General features: G+C 37.0%; 1 protein-coding gene across 1 annotated transcript; it reads left to right on the forward strand.

Annotated features, from left to right (window-relative positions):
* The first annotated feature begins 9830 nt into the window (after positions 1 to 9830).
* On the forward strand, positions 9831 to 11543 carry LOC130471502 (NAC domain-containing protein 82-like). The gene is made up of 2 exons (XM_056841681.1): positions 9831 to 9935; positions 10578 to 11543. Exons 1-2 carry the CDS (start codon positions 9831 to 9833, stop codon positions 11541 to 11543), a joined length of 1071 nt encoding a protein of 356 aa, XP_056697659.1.
* Positions 11544 to 19209: the final 7666 nt, after the last annotated feature.

Consider the following 19209-nt stretch of genomic DNA (forward strand, 5'->3'; position numbering starts at 1 on the left):
ATTATGTAATTTTAAAGTGTATCCATGAATATTCCTGCTGCGTTAGTCAAAAAATGTTCGAAATGTATTCATTGTAGGAGTGCTGACGTTGTTATAAATAAATACATACGTTGAAAATGATCGGTCGTTAATAAAAATACCACAAATAAACCATCCAAAATAAGTAAACATAATTCCAAAATACACTCAAACAAGTATACAAAAAGTGGTCTTATTCATAATGAACCAACGTTTTGGGTGATTGTGTTCAGGACCTCATCCACGCCTATGTCGTTGACGGAGCTGCCGATTAGTCGTCCGAGGATGTATTTCCGGGCGTCCATCTCATTCTTTTGATAACACTACACGCAGATTATGATATTGTTATTATCCTCAGAGGATGTTTTTGAATAACAAGATGTTTACATAATAACCTTAAAAAAATTGAAGACAGATTAACATACCTCCATCCATTCCCAAGCATCTTCACACGACAACAACAAAAAAATCATACACAATAACCCTCGATCTTCTGAACATTTTTCAGTTATTGGATCCTTTTCATATAAGACACTACTCTTAAACGCTTTATCAAAGGTCAAGACATTTGATCCATGAATTGGTTCCAGGTCGCTAAAAATCGGGCCCTGCAATAACGCTTGATTCAGTATAATATTATCTACGTGTTAATGTGTAAGATTATTTAGTTTGGAAATCACTTACAATTTTGTTCACAACGGTGTGCAAAAAACACATGTCTGTCATCGGTTTTTTTCTTGGATCAAAAGCATGGATACGAGCAGGGCTCAGTTTAGGAATTTCCCTAGTTATCCTAATCACCATCCACCGACCTTTAAACGCGATAGGAGCATATGTCTGCGCAGGTGAACCCCTCTAAAATTAGTTTACAAAAGATTAACAATTATACTCATCGAATCCTGAATACTATCGTAAGATTTACCTTTCTCACTACATCCAAATCAATGCCCTTGTTCATGTCATATTTGATCCTATTTCCCATCATTGATAGTGTTTCCACGTAGTCTGCCGACATGTCTTCTGACTCCATCAAGTGACTCTGCACATAACAAATTGTTAGCTACAACTGAAGCTCCAGACACCAGTTTGTATTATGGAACAACAATTACTAGACTTACCAAGTAGTCTGGATGTAGCACGTAATTGTTAAGGCCATGCATTTGAATTATTTCGCCGTTGAGAAAAGAACACCATGCAGACATAATCTAAAGTATTGATATACAACTCAATTAGTATGATAATAAGTTTAGTACTAGAAAAAAAAATTAAAAATTCATGTACCTCCATTGTTATTCTTACTTTCCTTTTGAAAGCGTCGTAAAGCATTCCTCTAGTGAGCTCAATTACACCGTCTCGATACAGAACCTGGTCCCTAAATTTGTTCGCAGCGAGTAATTGTTCTGACACCTTTTGTTGTGTTGGGTCAATCCTTGTCAAAACTTTCTTATGCCCTCTGTGTCTTAGATCATCATCGGACTGTGTGTGTTCATCACTGTCTTCATCGGACTCTCCATCGTTCCTCTTCTCCTCATCGGATTCTCTGTCATCTCCATTGTTTTCATCGGGCTCTCCGTCATCTCCCTTGTCCACACCACCATCTGTCGACTTCCCACCCTACAATTTTATTAGCGTCAGTATACTTCCAAATATAGGACACATGTTATATATTACGTGACGCATAACAAATGTTTGTGCACTGACCTCCATCCGGGAAGGCTGCCTCCGTCGTTTTGGACGTAAATTTGTTTTCAGAACCTCTGTTGGTGGTCGGGCTGCTGGACCTCCCTTCACTTCAACTCTTCTTTTTAGCCATGGTGGTAGCTCGGACAAATTTCCAATTGGGTAAGGTTTCCCGTACACGACATCACGAACAACCTTAAACACACACACATCAATGTTAAGTAACTCCTTCATTTTGGAGTAATTTATAAAGGTATAAGTTTGTAGAAGAAGTGTGTTACCGGTGCGTGACCGTAAGATCCATCTGGTCCAGTGTCTCTTGATATTAAGGCATTTACCTCTTTGGTCTGCCAAGCACCGAGTCTGGGTGAATCCATCTTCCATCCTTTGATTGTTTTCGGGTAATTTATTCTATCTAGATATGCAATCTGATAATTGACATGTGAGTTGGCTATATTATGTATTATTTAAAAAATTCAACATTCAAAGCGGACTAATAATAAAACCCTTACCAACAAAACAAAGGGAGAAGCTCTTCCAGTCTCCTTCCCACGACCAACCATCCAATCGTATACGAAGCCACACCAATTCCAATCATGAGGGTTTTTTATACATTCGTCCTTAAGAATGTGCAACAACTTTGGCGTAACAAAGTTGTATCTATTCATGCAGAAGAGACTACCGAAAGTAAGTAGTATAAAATGCCTTAAAAAGACGTGTTGATTATCGACTTCCAGTACTGCCCTGTTGAATAGCTCAGTGTAATCAATCCCAAAGTTTTGGTCGTACATGTCCTCTAACTGAATTAGCTCAGGGTCATCGAATCTCATTTTATCAAATTCTAAATGGCCCATAGGTAGCCCAGTAATCCAACCTATCATCTCCTCGTCTATGACAATGTGATAATCATCTCTAATATGCAACGTTTGTGCTTTCCAATCCCACTTACTTTCTAACCAAGTCATGAAATACCTATCTACCTTCGTAATTTTCAAGTCTAACACGGACCCAAAACCAGCAGCTTCAATCCAATTTTTCCTAATATCACAACAGTTACTGACCAAATCAAACACCAGACCCGGATACGCTCTCAATGCGGTGTGCTGTGAAACAAATAATTACGCCGGACTAATGTCAATTTTCTCTACATCTAATACATACACAAAATCAAAGCACTCTAATTGATATATGTGAACTTACCTGTGGCTTAGCTTTGCTCTCCCCCTTCCCCCTAGGAGGCCTACCAGGCCCACCTTCAATCCATCTCCCGATTGGTTTGGGTTTAGCAGCCCTTTGTTCATCGGTCATTGGTGGCCTCCCTCGCTTGCGGCTTCTAGGTAGTCCATTACGACGACTCCCTCGTTGGGGCTTAAATTATTTAAATTGATTTTAGTACAAATGAATTGGTAAGACAAAAAATTCAATTAACATGTACAAGTTGTGCAACCTGGGGGATATCGGTCGTTCGGTTTAGAGTGTCCCAAATTTCGTCCTATATTGTAGAAATTTGAATTAATTACCAGCTATATAAAATTTAAAGCATGCCATTTGAGCTTGGGGGGTTATAACTAACAACATATTAAAGTTAAAGCATACCATTTGAGCTTGGGGGGGTGGGATTTCAAAAATAGTAGACCCACTTGTACCCTGATTGTCCTCAATTCCACTAAGTAATGGAGATATATCCTAATATAGATTCATACATTATTTGTTAACAATTTTTCTAATTCACAGTAAAAAATCTACCTTCATTGCACAATAATGTATAAAGATTATCAGGAAATGTGCAATACCTCATTTGACTTTTCCGACCGTTCGCCTGTTTGCTCTACGTTTGTCTTATTCGTCTGTTTCACCGAATCGGAACGGGTTTTCCGGCGATGCTGGGTGGTGCCTTCTTCTCTAGTTTTCCGGCTACCTTGGGTGATGCCGACTTCTGGAATTTTAGGGTCAAGTTGAGATGCATCGTCTTGGTTTGTAACAGCTTGGGTTGTTGGGTCTGGCTGGGCTGTTGGGTCTGGTCCAGTTGTTGTACCAGCTTCGGTTGTTGGGTCTGACCCCACCAACTCGGACACATTCGTACCGGCGGTAACCGGGGACTCCTCCATGTCGGACAAACTAGACAGAATATCAACGCAAGTTTCAAGTACAGACTCAAAATTTGATGTTCCAGGATCTTCTTCCCTACACATTAACTAACAATGAACATTATTTTTGGAATTAAAACATCTTAAATTATAATTTTGGGTATAATGAAATGTGAAGATTTTATACAGATCCGAAACAATTAAAAACCAAATTAAATAACTACAATTAATTGGTTGTAAAAACAATTCGAAAATGTTACCTGATTGAGTAGATTGATAGTAGTTTGGGGTTTGAAGCAGAGAAATTCAGTTCATGTAGAAGAGAGAGAAAAGGGAAAAAAAGAGACAAAAAAAAATCAGTTTTTATAGTACCCCTATTGTTTATTATTTAACACCGGAAATAAAAAAAAAGTTAAAAAATAGTTAGCCTTGTTCTTCAAGGCGACCCAAATTAAAATTAAAAAACGTTGACCTTGTTCTTCAAGGCAACCGAAATAAAAAATTATTATACAACATTTATTAATTAAGACCATTTATTATAAAGGGAGTTATGGGAAGTTATCTAATAAAGGTGTGTTTTTACCACTATTTAGTTATGGATACAGCTTTGCACATACAGATCAAATTAAATTGCAATACGGGCCAAGGAAAAACGAACACTAGTCACCAACAAAGTAGCATGGTCAACCTAGAAATCTAATATGGTTTGTGATTGAATGAAATAAGTCGCAAATTTGTTAACACAAACATAAAGCACGAAAATTAGGACCCTACGGTATTCGTTAGGCGTCCACGTGCACACCAATTAGTTAACAGCTTTAACAAATTATGTGACACATGGGTTTTGCGTTATGTGTCAACGTGCTCACCATTTTGATAGCAACTAAAACAATTCACGGATCATTGTATTCTACTACATACTTTCAACGCATGAAGTAACGCTTAACTGGCGGAGTTAGTTACCCGCATACGTAACTTCCCACGGGTAACATTCCACAATGGTTTTGCGTTATGTGTCAACGTGCTCACCAATTTGTTAGCAACTAAAACAATTCACGGATCACTGGATTCTATTACATACTTTCAACGCATGACGTAACGCTTAACTGGCGGAGTTAGCAACCCGCATATATCGCTATTAAATACTTTCAACGTATGATGTGTAACTATAAACCACAATATCACTAGAACTTAGCTAATTATTGTGTACGAGGTCACAAATTATTGTGTACGAGGTCACAAAGTAACGCTTAACTGGCGGAGTTAGCAACCCGCATACATAACTTCCCACGATAATTCCACTAGGGTTTTGCGTTATGTGTCAACGTGCTCACCAATTTGTTAGCAACTAAAACAATTCACGGATCACTGGACTCTATTACATAGCTAATTATTGTGTACGAGGTCACTAATTTGTTAGCCAGAACATACTATTATCGTATCGTCTAGTAATTGTGTTTAAATTATCATGGACATACAGTTATAACAGATAAGAAACTTGGATATTCACGCAATAGCGTAGTATGTGGCCAAATCCAACCTTGTATTAAACTATAAGAACTTATAATTTAACGTTATAACATAAATAACACGTGGAATTATTTATAATAACGAAATAAATATAGATACAACCACAAAATTATACTTTATACAGACAATATCCGTTGTAATTTAATGAATCAAAAACTCCACCTAATATCACTTTTAACACTAGTAATAAAAGCCTATTCCACCTAAGTTGTCACTGTATTGGTCAGTCCCACCGCCCAACAATGTACTTGGCGGGAAACACAATATAGAGTATTAGAAATTCTGAGATAAAACAAAAACATTAACGACAAATCCAATACATGCAAATAATATATTTCGATATTATTTTTTAAATACCATTAATAATTAAAACCAGATTAACAAAACATTGTACAAGCAAAAATAAATTGTTGTGTAACTATACATTGACATACTTTCCCGCCAACATCAATGCTATATATACTAATTACAACTACCATGGTTTCCATTCATCAAATACATCCATAACTCATACAGTTAAACAACTCATCTATCCACACTATTTCGCAATATGGTGAGCACAAGGAAACAAGCATCAAAGGGAATGAAGGCATCCGCACAAGGTGCAAACAACCCGATTAAGGTTTGCGGTAAAGGTAAATTAATCACTGTTCAAGTTCACTTACATGACTTGAAGTTCGTTTACAAAAAAAACTTACGTAACATTGGATCTCATTGCTCATTTTTGTTGTGTATCAGATGTACCACCAACACGGAAATGGTCCAAATATATGGAAGTTGAACTAAAACAAGAACAATTTAGAATTGATTGGAGGAGGTTTATGCGCCTGTTGGTGAAACGTTTAGGTCCTTCGGAGATTTCCAAAATGCTTAGCGAACTATACTACGCACCAAATGTTAGCGAAGTCTTTATGGAGGAACGGGATTCATATCTTTTAGAGAATTTTTCGTGGCAAGATATCGAGCCAAACACAAAAGGCGAACGAGTCGTTGCTGTGGCGAAGGCGGACGACAGACTTATTAAACGTGAGCCGATAACGGAAGATACGTACGCATTAAGAGCAGGGAAACAGAAAAAAATTGTTGTGATCGATTTAACTGATGAAACTGATTAGTTGATCTGAATGTTGTTTTTTAAATAATTAATGTTGGATATTATTTAAAATCCAGTGTTGTTTTTTAATTGTTCTACAGCAGTTACTGTATTGTACTTTTATTAATTAATGGAATGTTTATTGTTAAAAGTTTCTTTAATTTGTATCATTATACGTATCTCACTCAGAGTGATGAATTACTCACTTGGTTAAACCTTTCAAACCGGTTCCAGGTGAACCCGAGCATCGATTCGAATCACAGCCCCTGTCTGTTTTGGGAATCTTTTGTACAAAAAATTATTTTTACTATTATCTACTTTTGTGAGATACTCAATTTGTCTTTGAAAACATCACCATCAACAAAGAAATTTCCAGAAAAACCGGTAGCACTTTTCCCCCAATTTTTTTCATAGAAAACCCTAACTTTCGCAATCTAAACCCAAAAAAATGGAAAAAGTCGCTGCAAATTTGAGGTAAGATCTTCAGTTTTATTTCATTGTCATTTTTTGTTGGTTGCTCAATTAAATTGATTTCTTGTTCACTAAAATCTCCAAAAAATTGCAGCAAACAACGGAAGTATAACTACGTTTTCCTCAGCATCTGGCATCGGGGCAAATTCGTTTTCCATCCAATCCGAAGTTACGAAAAAGGCCATAATGAGATGTATATCATTCCTAAATCTAAACTTGAATACAATTATTTGATTTTTTTAGTTAACGCACTGGGATACGAACGATTCAAGATCTGGGTTGTTCCAGATCTAAAAAAATTTAAAAAGGAAGGAACTGTGGTAGCAGACGCAGAGCATTTCGACGAACTGATACAGGGTTTGGGGATGGTCCAAGTAATTATCCAGCCCACAGATGACTTAGGACAAGATCTAACAATGGCCAAGAGGAAGATGTTGGTTCCTGTTGTTCATACCAGCCCAAAAAAAAAGGTAATTTTTTTGTTTCCTTTTTTATTTTGTGCACAAAAATTTGTTATGCAATTTTATTCTTGGTTATCTGCAATGTTTAGTATTTCATAAAATGTTATGCAGAATTAATTTTGGTTACCTACAATGTTTAATTTTAATTTAGTGGCAAACTGAGGAATTGTTTTTTTATTTTTTTATTTTTAGTACACAAATAAATTTGGGTTATGGAGATCTAAGTACATGATTTTATATTCTAACAGAAGCTTGGAATGAGTTGTGGTGTTAATCAATTTGCAAAACTCGTAGCAAAGTTAACAACTTACCAAAGAGAGTGGGTTGTGGATATGGGTTTCGAGGAATTACTACACATGAGGGTAATTAACATTGAACCAAAGTTCGGTTTTTGGATTACTTCAAAGTTTGATCCTGAAACATTAGAACTAAAGATAAGGGACAATTACAAGGTTAAATTAGATGAGGAAATGGTTTGTTGGGTACTAGGTTTGAAATCCGGTGAACATCTGATCAATCCTACAAGATCGGAAATGTGTGTTGATTACCACAACAAAAGGCAGGAGAAGAAAAATAAATATTATGGTGCAATCAAGGAGTCGGAGGTGTATTCACAGATTATTCAAGGTGACCCAAACGAACAAAAATTCAAAACCCAATTCCTGCTATATGCACTAGGAACAATTCTGTGTCCCATGAGGGAATGTGGTTGGATTAGCCCGCTTCATGCAAACGTTTTAGAATATGCGACAAAGGCGAGTCATTGTAATTGGGCAAAGTACTTGTTAGATTGGCTAGTGACTTGTGGCCAGCACCTACATACACCGGAAGAGGGTTACGGGGGATGCACCCTACTGCTACTTGTAAGTGATTATTAACCAACTTTTTCCTTGCAAATATTTTCAATCTAAATTACTAATCTGTGTAACATTTTTCAGATAATATACATCGATAGATTGGCATGCTCAAGCGTAAACCTCAATATAATACCAACTGCGTGTCGCCTACGGATGTGGGACCAACACAATGTCAACAGACTCCTGAAATACGACCAAGGACCAAATGGTGAATATGGTTTTGGTGAAGTGGATGAACAATTCACCTACGGAGATGTGTGATCATAGCGCAACAAGTTGGTCACTTAATCTTTATTTCATTTAGTAATGAGACTTCATTTAATTCACTGGTTCTACATTTTTATAGTTGTACAAGTGTAATAATCGTGTTTACTTCTTATTTGTTTCGTTTTATTTTTGGGACAAATATTGTATGCCAATTACATACTCGTTTTTTTTTTTGTGTGGAAATTATGTGTGACAATTAAGGGAGTATATGAATTTAAAACAAAAAGTCCAAGAATACTAAAAAACACAACGGTAATATATTTTGAATAAGAGCACTATAAATTGGAATCATTTCAGCCCATTTTTAACAAAAACACAATACACTATTCCAACAAAAATTACAAGTCATGGTTGTTGAGGATGGAGCACCAAAATCATCAAGTTCAATTAGAAGTAGTCCTTGTAAAACTCGGTCTCAAGTTAGATGCCATCACGGTTATCCAGCAAAACTGCAAGTGTGCAAACACACTTAAAATGCGGGACAAAGATTTTACTCGTGCCCGACTTGGAAGGTACGTAATTAGTGATTCAGTGTATAGTTTCAAAATAACGCACATTTGTAATTTATTTATTTGAATCAGGATGATACTTGCGGTTTCTTCTATTGGGAAAATGAAATAAACAATAACATAGTGCAAATGTTACAAGATGACAACTACAACCTCCAGGAAGAGATCATGCGCCTTACAATAGAAAACGAAAACCAAAAAATGGAGAATAGGTTGCTGAAGTGTACGGTCACAAGCTTTGAAGGGAATAATATGAACATGGTGAATCAAATTGTTGAAGCAAAAAAGGAGAAATTATTTTATACCATTTGTTTCATGTTCTCCATTTTGTTACTCATTATCTCGACTAAGTTTTGACTAATGTACCATGTACGAATTTTAAATGTTTAATTTCAAAGTTCAATTGAGTTTTCATTTTAATAATTTCTTTTTATCCTTTATTTTTTTTTACCTTTCATTACATATGCCTAGGAGACATAATAATTACCTTTACCATTTGCGCTTTTCAATGTCACAAAATACCTTTACTAGATTTGTTACGTTTTACATAAATACACGCATGTTGATTGTTTAAAATACAACTTGAATTAACGACAACATCGTATAATAATAAAATTAAAACATTATAATTAAAGAACATATAAGATATATTAATGAAGGTTGGAATAGAGGAAAGAGGTCCCAAAAAGTCAAAAAAGACTCTTACACAACCAACACTACAACCTAAACACTTCCGAAGTTCAGCGTGTCAAATCACTTCCCCCAAATCTCTCCTCTACAAAAACACTCCATCCCTTCACAATCTTCCACATTACTCCACCCAAAACCAAAAAAAACCTTCAAAATTTGAAAAAAAAATGGAGTCTGACTTGGGATACGAGGTTCACAATGTTGAAGATCAGGGGAAGAACGGAAAAGACGACGGCACGGTGGAGGTAGACCCAATTTCTTTGTTGGAAAAGGTATGAAACTAGCTCAATTCACTTTGACATAACTGATCTACCTTTGTAAGTTACACTCTTGGGGTTAATTGTATGTTTCTTTTGAATTGATGTTGAGTTTCCAAGTTCTATGCCCTTATTTTTGCGTAATTCGAAGTATTTTCCATGGATTTTTTCGACTGAATTTTGTTTGGGTAGGTTTATTCTTAGATGTAACATTCATAAATCTAAAATATTTTGTGAATTCAGCTGAATTAGGTACTTAATTCAAATTGGGGGTTTGATTTTACCATGTAATGACCTTTGATTAGTTGATTATATAGTGTGGTTGATAAAATTAATCGACAAACAGTACAAATATGAGGGTTTTAATTGAGATAATTGAGATCATAATCTTAATACAATTTGGTATTCTTCCTTAGTTTGTTTTATAAATTAATTGGATGACAATGTACAAGTCATAATAATAACATTGAATTCTTTGAGGAATTTGCTAGTTTACCAACCTAAGCATGCACACAAAAGGGGAAAGGGGTAAAACAAAAAAAACATACTACTTTTGGTTCACATTTAAAGTGGGGGAGAAGTAAACAATATGGTGATATTTTAGATGTAGTAGTGATATTAACTAAACAATGATTTGTCAAATATTTTCATTGACAGCTGCCACCGGGTTTCCGATTTAACCCGACGAAAGAAGAGTTAATTATGTTCTATTTACCGAAGAAATGTTTGGGCCAAAACATGGGTCCGAAATGCATAAATGACGTAAACATTTATGATCACTCGCCTTGGGAATTACCATCATTGTCATACCTACATTCTAAAGACCGTATTTGGTATTTCTTTTGCCCGAGAGTAATGCAAGATAATGGTAAGACCCCTAGGAAGACTCTAAAAAACGGGTATTGGAAAGAAACGGGCAGGGTAACCACACTTACTCATAAGCAATATCATGTTGGTGATCTTAAAACGTTCATCTACCACATAGGGGTGGCACCAAAAGGAGAACGTACTAATTGGGTTATGAAAGAATTCAACTTAACCGAATACATGATACAAGAAATGTGTGTGGTAGATAACTCATACGTGCTTTGCAAAGTGTATGAAAAAAGTGGTCCGGGGCCAAAAAATGGAGCAGAATACGGGGCTCCATATGACAAGAGTGAATGGGACAACAAGTTTGATAACCAAAACACACACAACTGTCCTAGTGTGTATGTTAACCAAGTACAAGGAAGTGATCCTAGCAACTCGAATTGTGGTCAGAACATCAATGTTAGTGAAACCAATGCAACAAACTTTGCAGGCATCGACCCTACTTTCAACATCGAAGAACTGCTAGAGGGTTTCACAAACCAAGAACAAACCACTACGGCAGATGTGCAAATGGAGGATGCATTCACGATTGAAGAACTAGTCCAGGGTACGCAAAACGACAACAACAACAACACCTCAAGTCTAGTTCAAATGGAAAGTGATATAGATGATCTAATGGGTGATCCAAACCAAGATGACACAACTTGGATCGATGCGATGGTAGAACCTAGTTTCACGATTCAAGAACTTTTTGGTGGTCCGGATATTACTCTTGATGAATTTCTTGATTTGGATTTTGGGAAACTATGAAGAACTTCACCAAGGTATATATGTCTAAAGGTACAAAATTAACTACTAATTGTATTAGTTTCTCTACTAATACTAACTAGAGTACAACTTTTGGTGTATTGGTGGTACTTGAACATTATTTTGTATTGGTGCTAGTTGAACATTATTTTGTATTTTGGTGTATTGGTGCTACACACAAGTATGGCTTGTAGCCAATGTATAACTTTTTGATCATATGGCTGCCTTTAGTTTGTTGGGCAAAGGTACAGGTAGATGTAGTCTGTTGTTCTATGGGAAATTGGTCTTTTGGTGACATACTTCATTTTGTGTTACACATTTGGTGCTTAAATATTAGCCCAGAAAATTTATTAAATTCTGGATGAAGTTTATTTTATACCTACATATACTTTATTTACAACATAATTGGAGTTGTATTGCAGAATTAAATAACACACTTCAAGTGTAACAAAAATATTTAACTTTGGATGAAATTAAATTCATAAATGTATAAACATTAATTATAACATATTTGGACTTGTATTATTGATATTATACTATAGATATAAAGGTCAAATACATTTTTGACAACTACATAGCAATGGGTTCGCCCTCATGTCACACTGGTTACACACTTACACCTACACTAAAGCATTGATATCACGATAGACGCGGGTTCGATTCTTGTAAACAGCAAAAGTAAAACACTCCCCCCCCCCAACCTCTTTTTTTGGATCTGTTCCAAAACAATTCAACGTCTTCAAAAAACATTTAGTCTTTTTTTTTTATTAATTCCATACACCAAACAAATTAATCGATTATTAACCATCTTTCATTCCAGAAAATATATGAATTATATACAGATATACAGGTCAAATAAATTTTTGACAACTACATAGCAATGGGTTCGCCCTCTTGTCACACTGGTTACACACTTACACCTATAATAAAGCATTGCTATCACGATAGACGCGGGTTCGATTCTTGTAAACAGCAGAAGTTCAACCCTCCTCCCCCCCCCTTTTTTTTGATCTGTTCCAAAACAGTTCATCGTCTTCAAAAAAAATTTAGTCTTTTTTTTATTAATTCCATAAAACAAACAAATTAATCGATTGCTTACAATCTTTCGTTCCAGAAAATATATGAATTATATACATTTTTTTTTTAATAACTTCGATATCATCGAAATTTCATAAATAACAAAAAAAAACTACATCTGAAAGAAATTCCAAGAACTGCAAAAACAAAAATAGCCGCACAGAAACGAGGATTGAAAAATAATCAAAAACCATAAGCAAGAACAGCAGTGCTTTTCATTCTCATCTGCAAACTTTCAATGAAAATGGTGAACATTGGAAATAACGAAATTTACCACAGAAAATAAAAAGGTAAAAGTTAATTCAATACTTTGAATTTCAAATTCAAAATGGGGTTTCAAAAATTTGGTGCTGAGTTGGATAGGAGTAAGCTGACTGTGATATGACTAGGATTTTAATAGCCAACCACAGCCCAGGGTAACATTACTAGAGTTACCCAGAGGGTAACTGTGGGTTTTTCGTTAGATAGAAGGATTGTTTTGAAGAATTCAAAAAAAGTTTGTTGATGACTAATTATGACGTCTATGCAAGTTAATATTGTTTCATCTTTCTAACCATTATTCAAATCTTATGTAACATGACAATGAAGTAGCAATAAAAGTTTCTGACCAAGTCACTATGGTTTAAGGTCACTATATGAAGGAAGAAAGTCATTATAGGTGTTTATATGGTTTAAGGTCACTATAGGAAGAATAAATGTTATTTTGATTCAAAAGAGTATACTTCCTCCGTCTTTTAATACTCGCAACGTTTGTTAGTTTCACGCATGCCAATGCACAACTTTGATCATTTATATCTTAAATTCTTTTTATGCAAAAATTATAAAAAGTTGATATTTTGAAAATACACATTGAGACGAATTTAACAAGATCTCACATGACTATGTTTTATCTTATACAAAAAACACTACGAATAGTCAAAGTAGATTATATGAATAGCTAAGTATAATTGTAGATTGTTAGATAGAAGGATTGTTTTGAAGAATTCAAAAAAAGTTTGTTGATGACTAATTATTGTTAGGTTATGATACATATGACAATTCATAAATCATGCGGAAAAACCATAAACCCAGGAAAACATATTATTTACACATAATCATTTAGCATAGATTAGATGCATACTCTTTGTTGCGTGCCTTCCCTAGCTGCGCCCGAACCGAACAAGAACAAGTCTTTAGGACTCCAAGTGTCGTCCCTCCGTAGATAGTCCACAGCACGTCCGGATCCGCCTTAAGATTGACCAACTAGAATCGCCCTTAAGGTACTATTATTTTCGGCACTTTATAGGCAAATGTGTGACTGAATTTTTCTCTCAAAAACTCACTTTGAATACTTTTAAACTTGTGTTATAAATTGTGAGCCCTAGCCTCATATTTATAGCGGTATGGAAAGGGAATCGAAATCCTATTCAGATACAAATTAATTAAACCTAGAATCCTACAAGAACTCTAATTTAATTAATTTATCAAATAGAATTAGGAATTTAATCATTAACCGAACTCTGCATGTTTTAGGAAACGTGCACGAACACAAACACTTGCACACACACGCACGGCAGCCACGATGGGCCCCATGCGTGCGCGCGAGCAGCAGCCCACTCAGCGCCCGCGCGCGCTGCGCGCTGCGCGTGCTGTGCGCGCTGTGCGCGCTGCGCGCTGTGCGTGCTGTGCGCGCTGCGCGCTGCGCGCAGCCTGCTGGGCCTGGCCTTGCGCTGGGCCTGGCATGGCTGTTTGTGCGGCGCGCTTGGCTTGCTGGGCGATGGCCTGGCTTCGTGCTGGGCCTCGTCCGGCAGGCCTCGTCCGATGCTTATTCGTACGATGCGCTTCCGATTAAATTTTCCGATTCCGGAATTCATTTCCGATACGAACAATATTTAATATTTCCGATTCCGGAATTAATTTCCGTTTCGAACAAATATTTAATATTTCCGTTTCCGGAATTATTTTCCGATTCCGGTAATATTTCCGATTCTGACAATATTTCCGTTTCCGGCAATATTTCCGATTCTGGCAATATTTCCATTTCCGATAATATTTTCCGACACGTACCATGTTTCCGTTTCCGGCAACATCTACGACTTGGATAATATTTATATTTCCGATACGATCCATATTTCCGTTTCCGGCAATATCATCGTTTCCGGAGTATTCATTCCTTGCCTGTGACGATCTTAGCTCCCACTGAAACCAAGATCCGTCGGTTCCGAATATTCATAGATGGAGTATTTAATGCCATTAAATACTTGATCCGTTTACGTACTATTTGTGTGACCCTACGGGTTCAGTCAAGAGTAAGCTGTGGATTAATATCATTAATTCCACTTGAACTGAAGCGGCCTCTAGCTAGGCATTCAGCTCACTTGATCTCACTGAATTATTAACTTGTTAATTGATACTGAACCGCATTTATTAGACTTAACATAGAATGCATACTTGGACCAAGGGCATTATTTCCTTCAGTCTCCCACTTGTCCATAGGGACAAGTGTGCATTTCCTAATTCCTTTGTCGCTCGATGCTTGCTCTTGAACATAAGGTAAGAGTTGTCATCCTTATTATGTCCAGAGGTGTTCCTCGGTTTCAGAGTTCAACTGATCAAATAAACAGATAATCATAGCCTATGATTCATCCGAGCACGGCCATGCATTTCACAGTTTCTAGCTCTCCGAGTGGCCTTGTACAACTTTTAAGCATCTCATCCCGATTTATGGGAGGACAATCCCAATCTTGCGATCTTGAGATTAGACTTCGTTTGATAGGTGATTACCTGAGCGTTGCCTTTATAGCCTCCTTTTACGGTGCGACGGTTGGTCAACGTCAAAGCAACCAGTTCTCAAACAAGTAATCTTCAAATCACTCAGGTATTGAGGATTTAGTGTCTAATAATTTAATGAAATTTACTTATGACAGACTTTCATCTCTTACAGTAAAGTTTCATAGGTCTTGTCCGATACTAGTCTTCCCAAAGTAAGTATCTATGCAAATGATTATGACATTGCCATGTCCACATAGTTCAAGAAACAGAACTACTAGTCATCTTGCATTCTAATCGTCTAACGTTTTCTATGCGTCCAATTTTATAGAAAACTCCGATTAGGGACCATTTTCAACCTTTGACATTCAAGTTCACTTGATAGACATTTCTTAGTCACAGGACTGGTCCTGACAGTCTATCTTGAATATATCGTCAAATTGAAGGGACTCATCATTTAATAAACCACAAATTAAATGGAAAAATGAATTCCTTTCATTTATTGTGAATGATTAACCAATAATGTTTTACAAAGATTTAAACTCTAAAACTTTAAAACATTAAACAGAGACATCAAAGCCATTCTCCAATATGCTTGATTCCCATAGCTGCAGTGTGCGAGTTGTGCTTCGCTTGCGGCAGAGGTTTAGTTAATGGATCTGATATGTTGTCATCAGTTCCAATTTTGCTTATCTCGACTTCTTTTCTTTCAACGAACTCTCGTAGAAGGTGAAATCTACGAAGTATATGCTTGACTCTCTGGTGGTGTCTAGGCTCTTTTGCCTGTGCAATAGCTCCGTTATTATCACAATACAGGGCTATTGGTCCTTTAATGGAGGGGACTACACCAAGTTCTCCTATGAACTTCCTTAGCCATATAGCTTCCTTTGCTGCTTCATGTGCAGCAATGTACTCCGCTTCAGTTGTAGAATCCGCAATGGTGCTTTGCTTAGCACTTTTCCAGCTTACTGCTCCTCCGTTGAGGCAGAAGACAAACCCAGACTGTGATCTGAAATCATCTTTGTCGGTTTGGAAACTTGCGTCCGTATAACCTTTAACAATTAATTCATCATCTCCACCATAGACCAGGAAGTCATCTTTGTGCCTTTTCAGGTACTTCAGAATGTTCTTGGCAGCAGTCCAATGCGCCTCTCCTGGGTCTGACTGGTATCTGCTCGTAGCACTGAGTGCGTACGCAACATCCGGGCGTGTACATATCATAGCATACATTATTGAACCAATCAATGATGCATATGGAATCCCATTCATTCATCTACGCTCATCAAGTGTTTTTGGGCACTGAGTCTTGCTTAGAGTCATTCCATGAGACATGGGTAGGTAGCCTCGCTTGGAGTCCGCCATCTTGAACCTATCAAGCACCTTATTGATATAAGTGCTTTGACTAAGTCCAATCATCTTTTTAGATCTATCTCTGTAAATCTTGATGCCCAATATGTACTGTGCTTCTCCTAGATCCTTCATCGAAAAACATTTCCCAAGCCAAATCTTGACAGAGTTCAACATAGGAATGTCATTTCCGATAAGCAATATGTCGTCGACATATAATACTAGGAAAGCAATTTTGCTCCCACTGACCTTCTTGTATACACAAGATTCGTCCGCGTTCTTGATGAAACCAAAGTCACTGACTGCTTCATCAAAACGTATATTCCAGCTCCTGGATGCCTGCTTCAATCCGTAGATTGACTTCTTTAGCTTGCATACCTTTTTAGCATTCTTTGGATCCTCAAAACCTTCAGGCTGTGTCATAAACACAGTTTCTGTTAAAACGCCGTTTAAGAAAGCAGTTTTGACATCCATCTGCCATATTTCGTAATCGTAATATGCAGCGATTGCTAACATTATTCGAATAGACTTTAGCATTGCAACTGGTGAAAAGGTTTCATCGTAATCCACACCGTGGACTTGCCTGTAACCTTTTGCAACCAATCTAGCTTTGAAAACTTCAAGTTTCCCATCCTTGTCCTTTTTCAGTTTGAAAACCCATTTGCTTCCAATGGCTTGGTAGCCATCTGGCAAATCGACCAAATCCCATACTTGGTTTTCAGACATGGAGTCTAATTCAGATTGCATGGCTTCTTGCCATTGCTTGGAGCTAGGGCTCGTCATAGCTTGCTTGTAAGTCGCAGGTTCATCACTTTCAAGTAATAGAACGTCATAGCTCTCGTTCGTCAAAATACCTAAGTACCTTTCCGGTTGAGATCTATATCTTTGCGATCTACGCGGGGTAACATTTCTAGATTGACCATGATTCTCACCAGATTCTTCTAAAGATCTCTGAGTTTCATCCTGAATGTCATCTTGAGCATTCTCTAGAGTTTGTTGTTCGACTCGAATTTCTTCGAGGTCTACTTTTCTCCCACTTGTCATTTTGGAAATGTGATCCTTCTCCAAAAAGACACCATCTCGAGCAACAAACACTTTGTTCTCAGATGTATTGTAGAAGTAATACCCCTTTGTTTCCTTTGGATAGCCCACAAGGATACATTTGTCAGATTTTGGATGAAGTTTGTCTGAAATTAATCGTTTGACGTATACTTCACATCCCCAAATCTTAAGAAAAGACACATTTGGAGGTTTTCCAAACCATAATTCGTATGGAGTCTTTTCGACAGCTTTAGACGGAGCTCTATTTATAGTGAGTGCAGCTGTATTTAGTGCATGTCCCCAAAATTCTAATGGAAGTTCGGCCTGACCCATCATTGACCTTACCATGTCTAGCAAGGTTCTGTTCCTCCGTTCCGACACACCGTTCCATTGTGGTGTTCCAGGAGGAGTCAATTCTGATAGAATTCCACATTCTTTCAGATGGTCATCAAATTCATAGCTCAGATATTCACCGCCTCTATCAGACCGCAGTGCCTTAATCTTCTTGCCTAATTGATTCTCTACTTCACTCTGAAATTCCTTGAATTTTTCAAAGGATTCAGACTTATGCTTCATTAGGTAGACATAACCATACCTACTGAAGTCATCAGTGAAAGTGATAAAGTAGCTGAAACCACCTCTAGCATTTGTACTCATTGGTCCACATACATCTGTATGGATTAAACCCAATAGTTCATTTGCTCTTTCTCCAACTTTAGAGAAAGGTTGCTTCGTCATTTTGCCAAGTAAACATGATTCGCATTTACCATAATCCTCTAAGTCAAATGGTTCTAGAATTCCTTCCTTTTGAAGTCTTTCTAAGCGTTTCAAGTTTATATGGCCTAATCGACAATGCCACAGATAGGTGAGATCTGAATCATCCTTTTTGGCCTTTTTGGTATTTATGTTATATACTTGTTTGTCGTGATCTAATAAATAAAGTCCATTGACTAATCTAGCAGATCCATAAAACATCTCTTTAAAATAAAACGAACAACTATTGTCTTTTATTATAAAGGAAAATCCCTTAGCATCTAAGCAAGAAACTGAAATGATGTTTTTAGTAAGACTTGGAACATGGAAACATTCTTCCAGTTCCAAAACTAGCCCGGAGGGCAACGACAAATAGTAAGTTCCTACAGCTAATGCAGCAATCCGTGCTCCATTTCCCACTCGTAGGTCGACTTCACCCTTGCTTAACTTTCTACTTCTTCTTAGTCCCTGTGGATTGGAACATAAGTGTGAGCCACAACCTGTATCTAATACCCAAGAAGTTGAATTAGCAAGTATACAGTCTATAACGAAAATACCTGAAGATGGAACGACTGTTCCGTTCTTCTGATCTTCCTTTAGCTTCAAGCAATCTCTCTTCCAATGCCCCTTCTTCTTGCAGTAGAAGCATTCGGATTCAGAAGTGGGTTGACTGACCTTTCTCTTTGCAGATTTGGCGCCAGTT

The sequence above is a fragment of the Spinacia oleracea genome, chromosome 4 (genome assembly GCF_020520425.1).
Source record: "Spinacia oleracea cultivar Varoflay chromosome 4, BTI_SOV_V1, whole genome shotgun sequence".
Taxonomy (NCBI): Eukaryota; Viridiplantae; Streptophyta; class Magnoliopsida; order Caryophyllales; family Amaranthaceae; genus Spinacia; species Spinacia oleracea.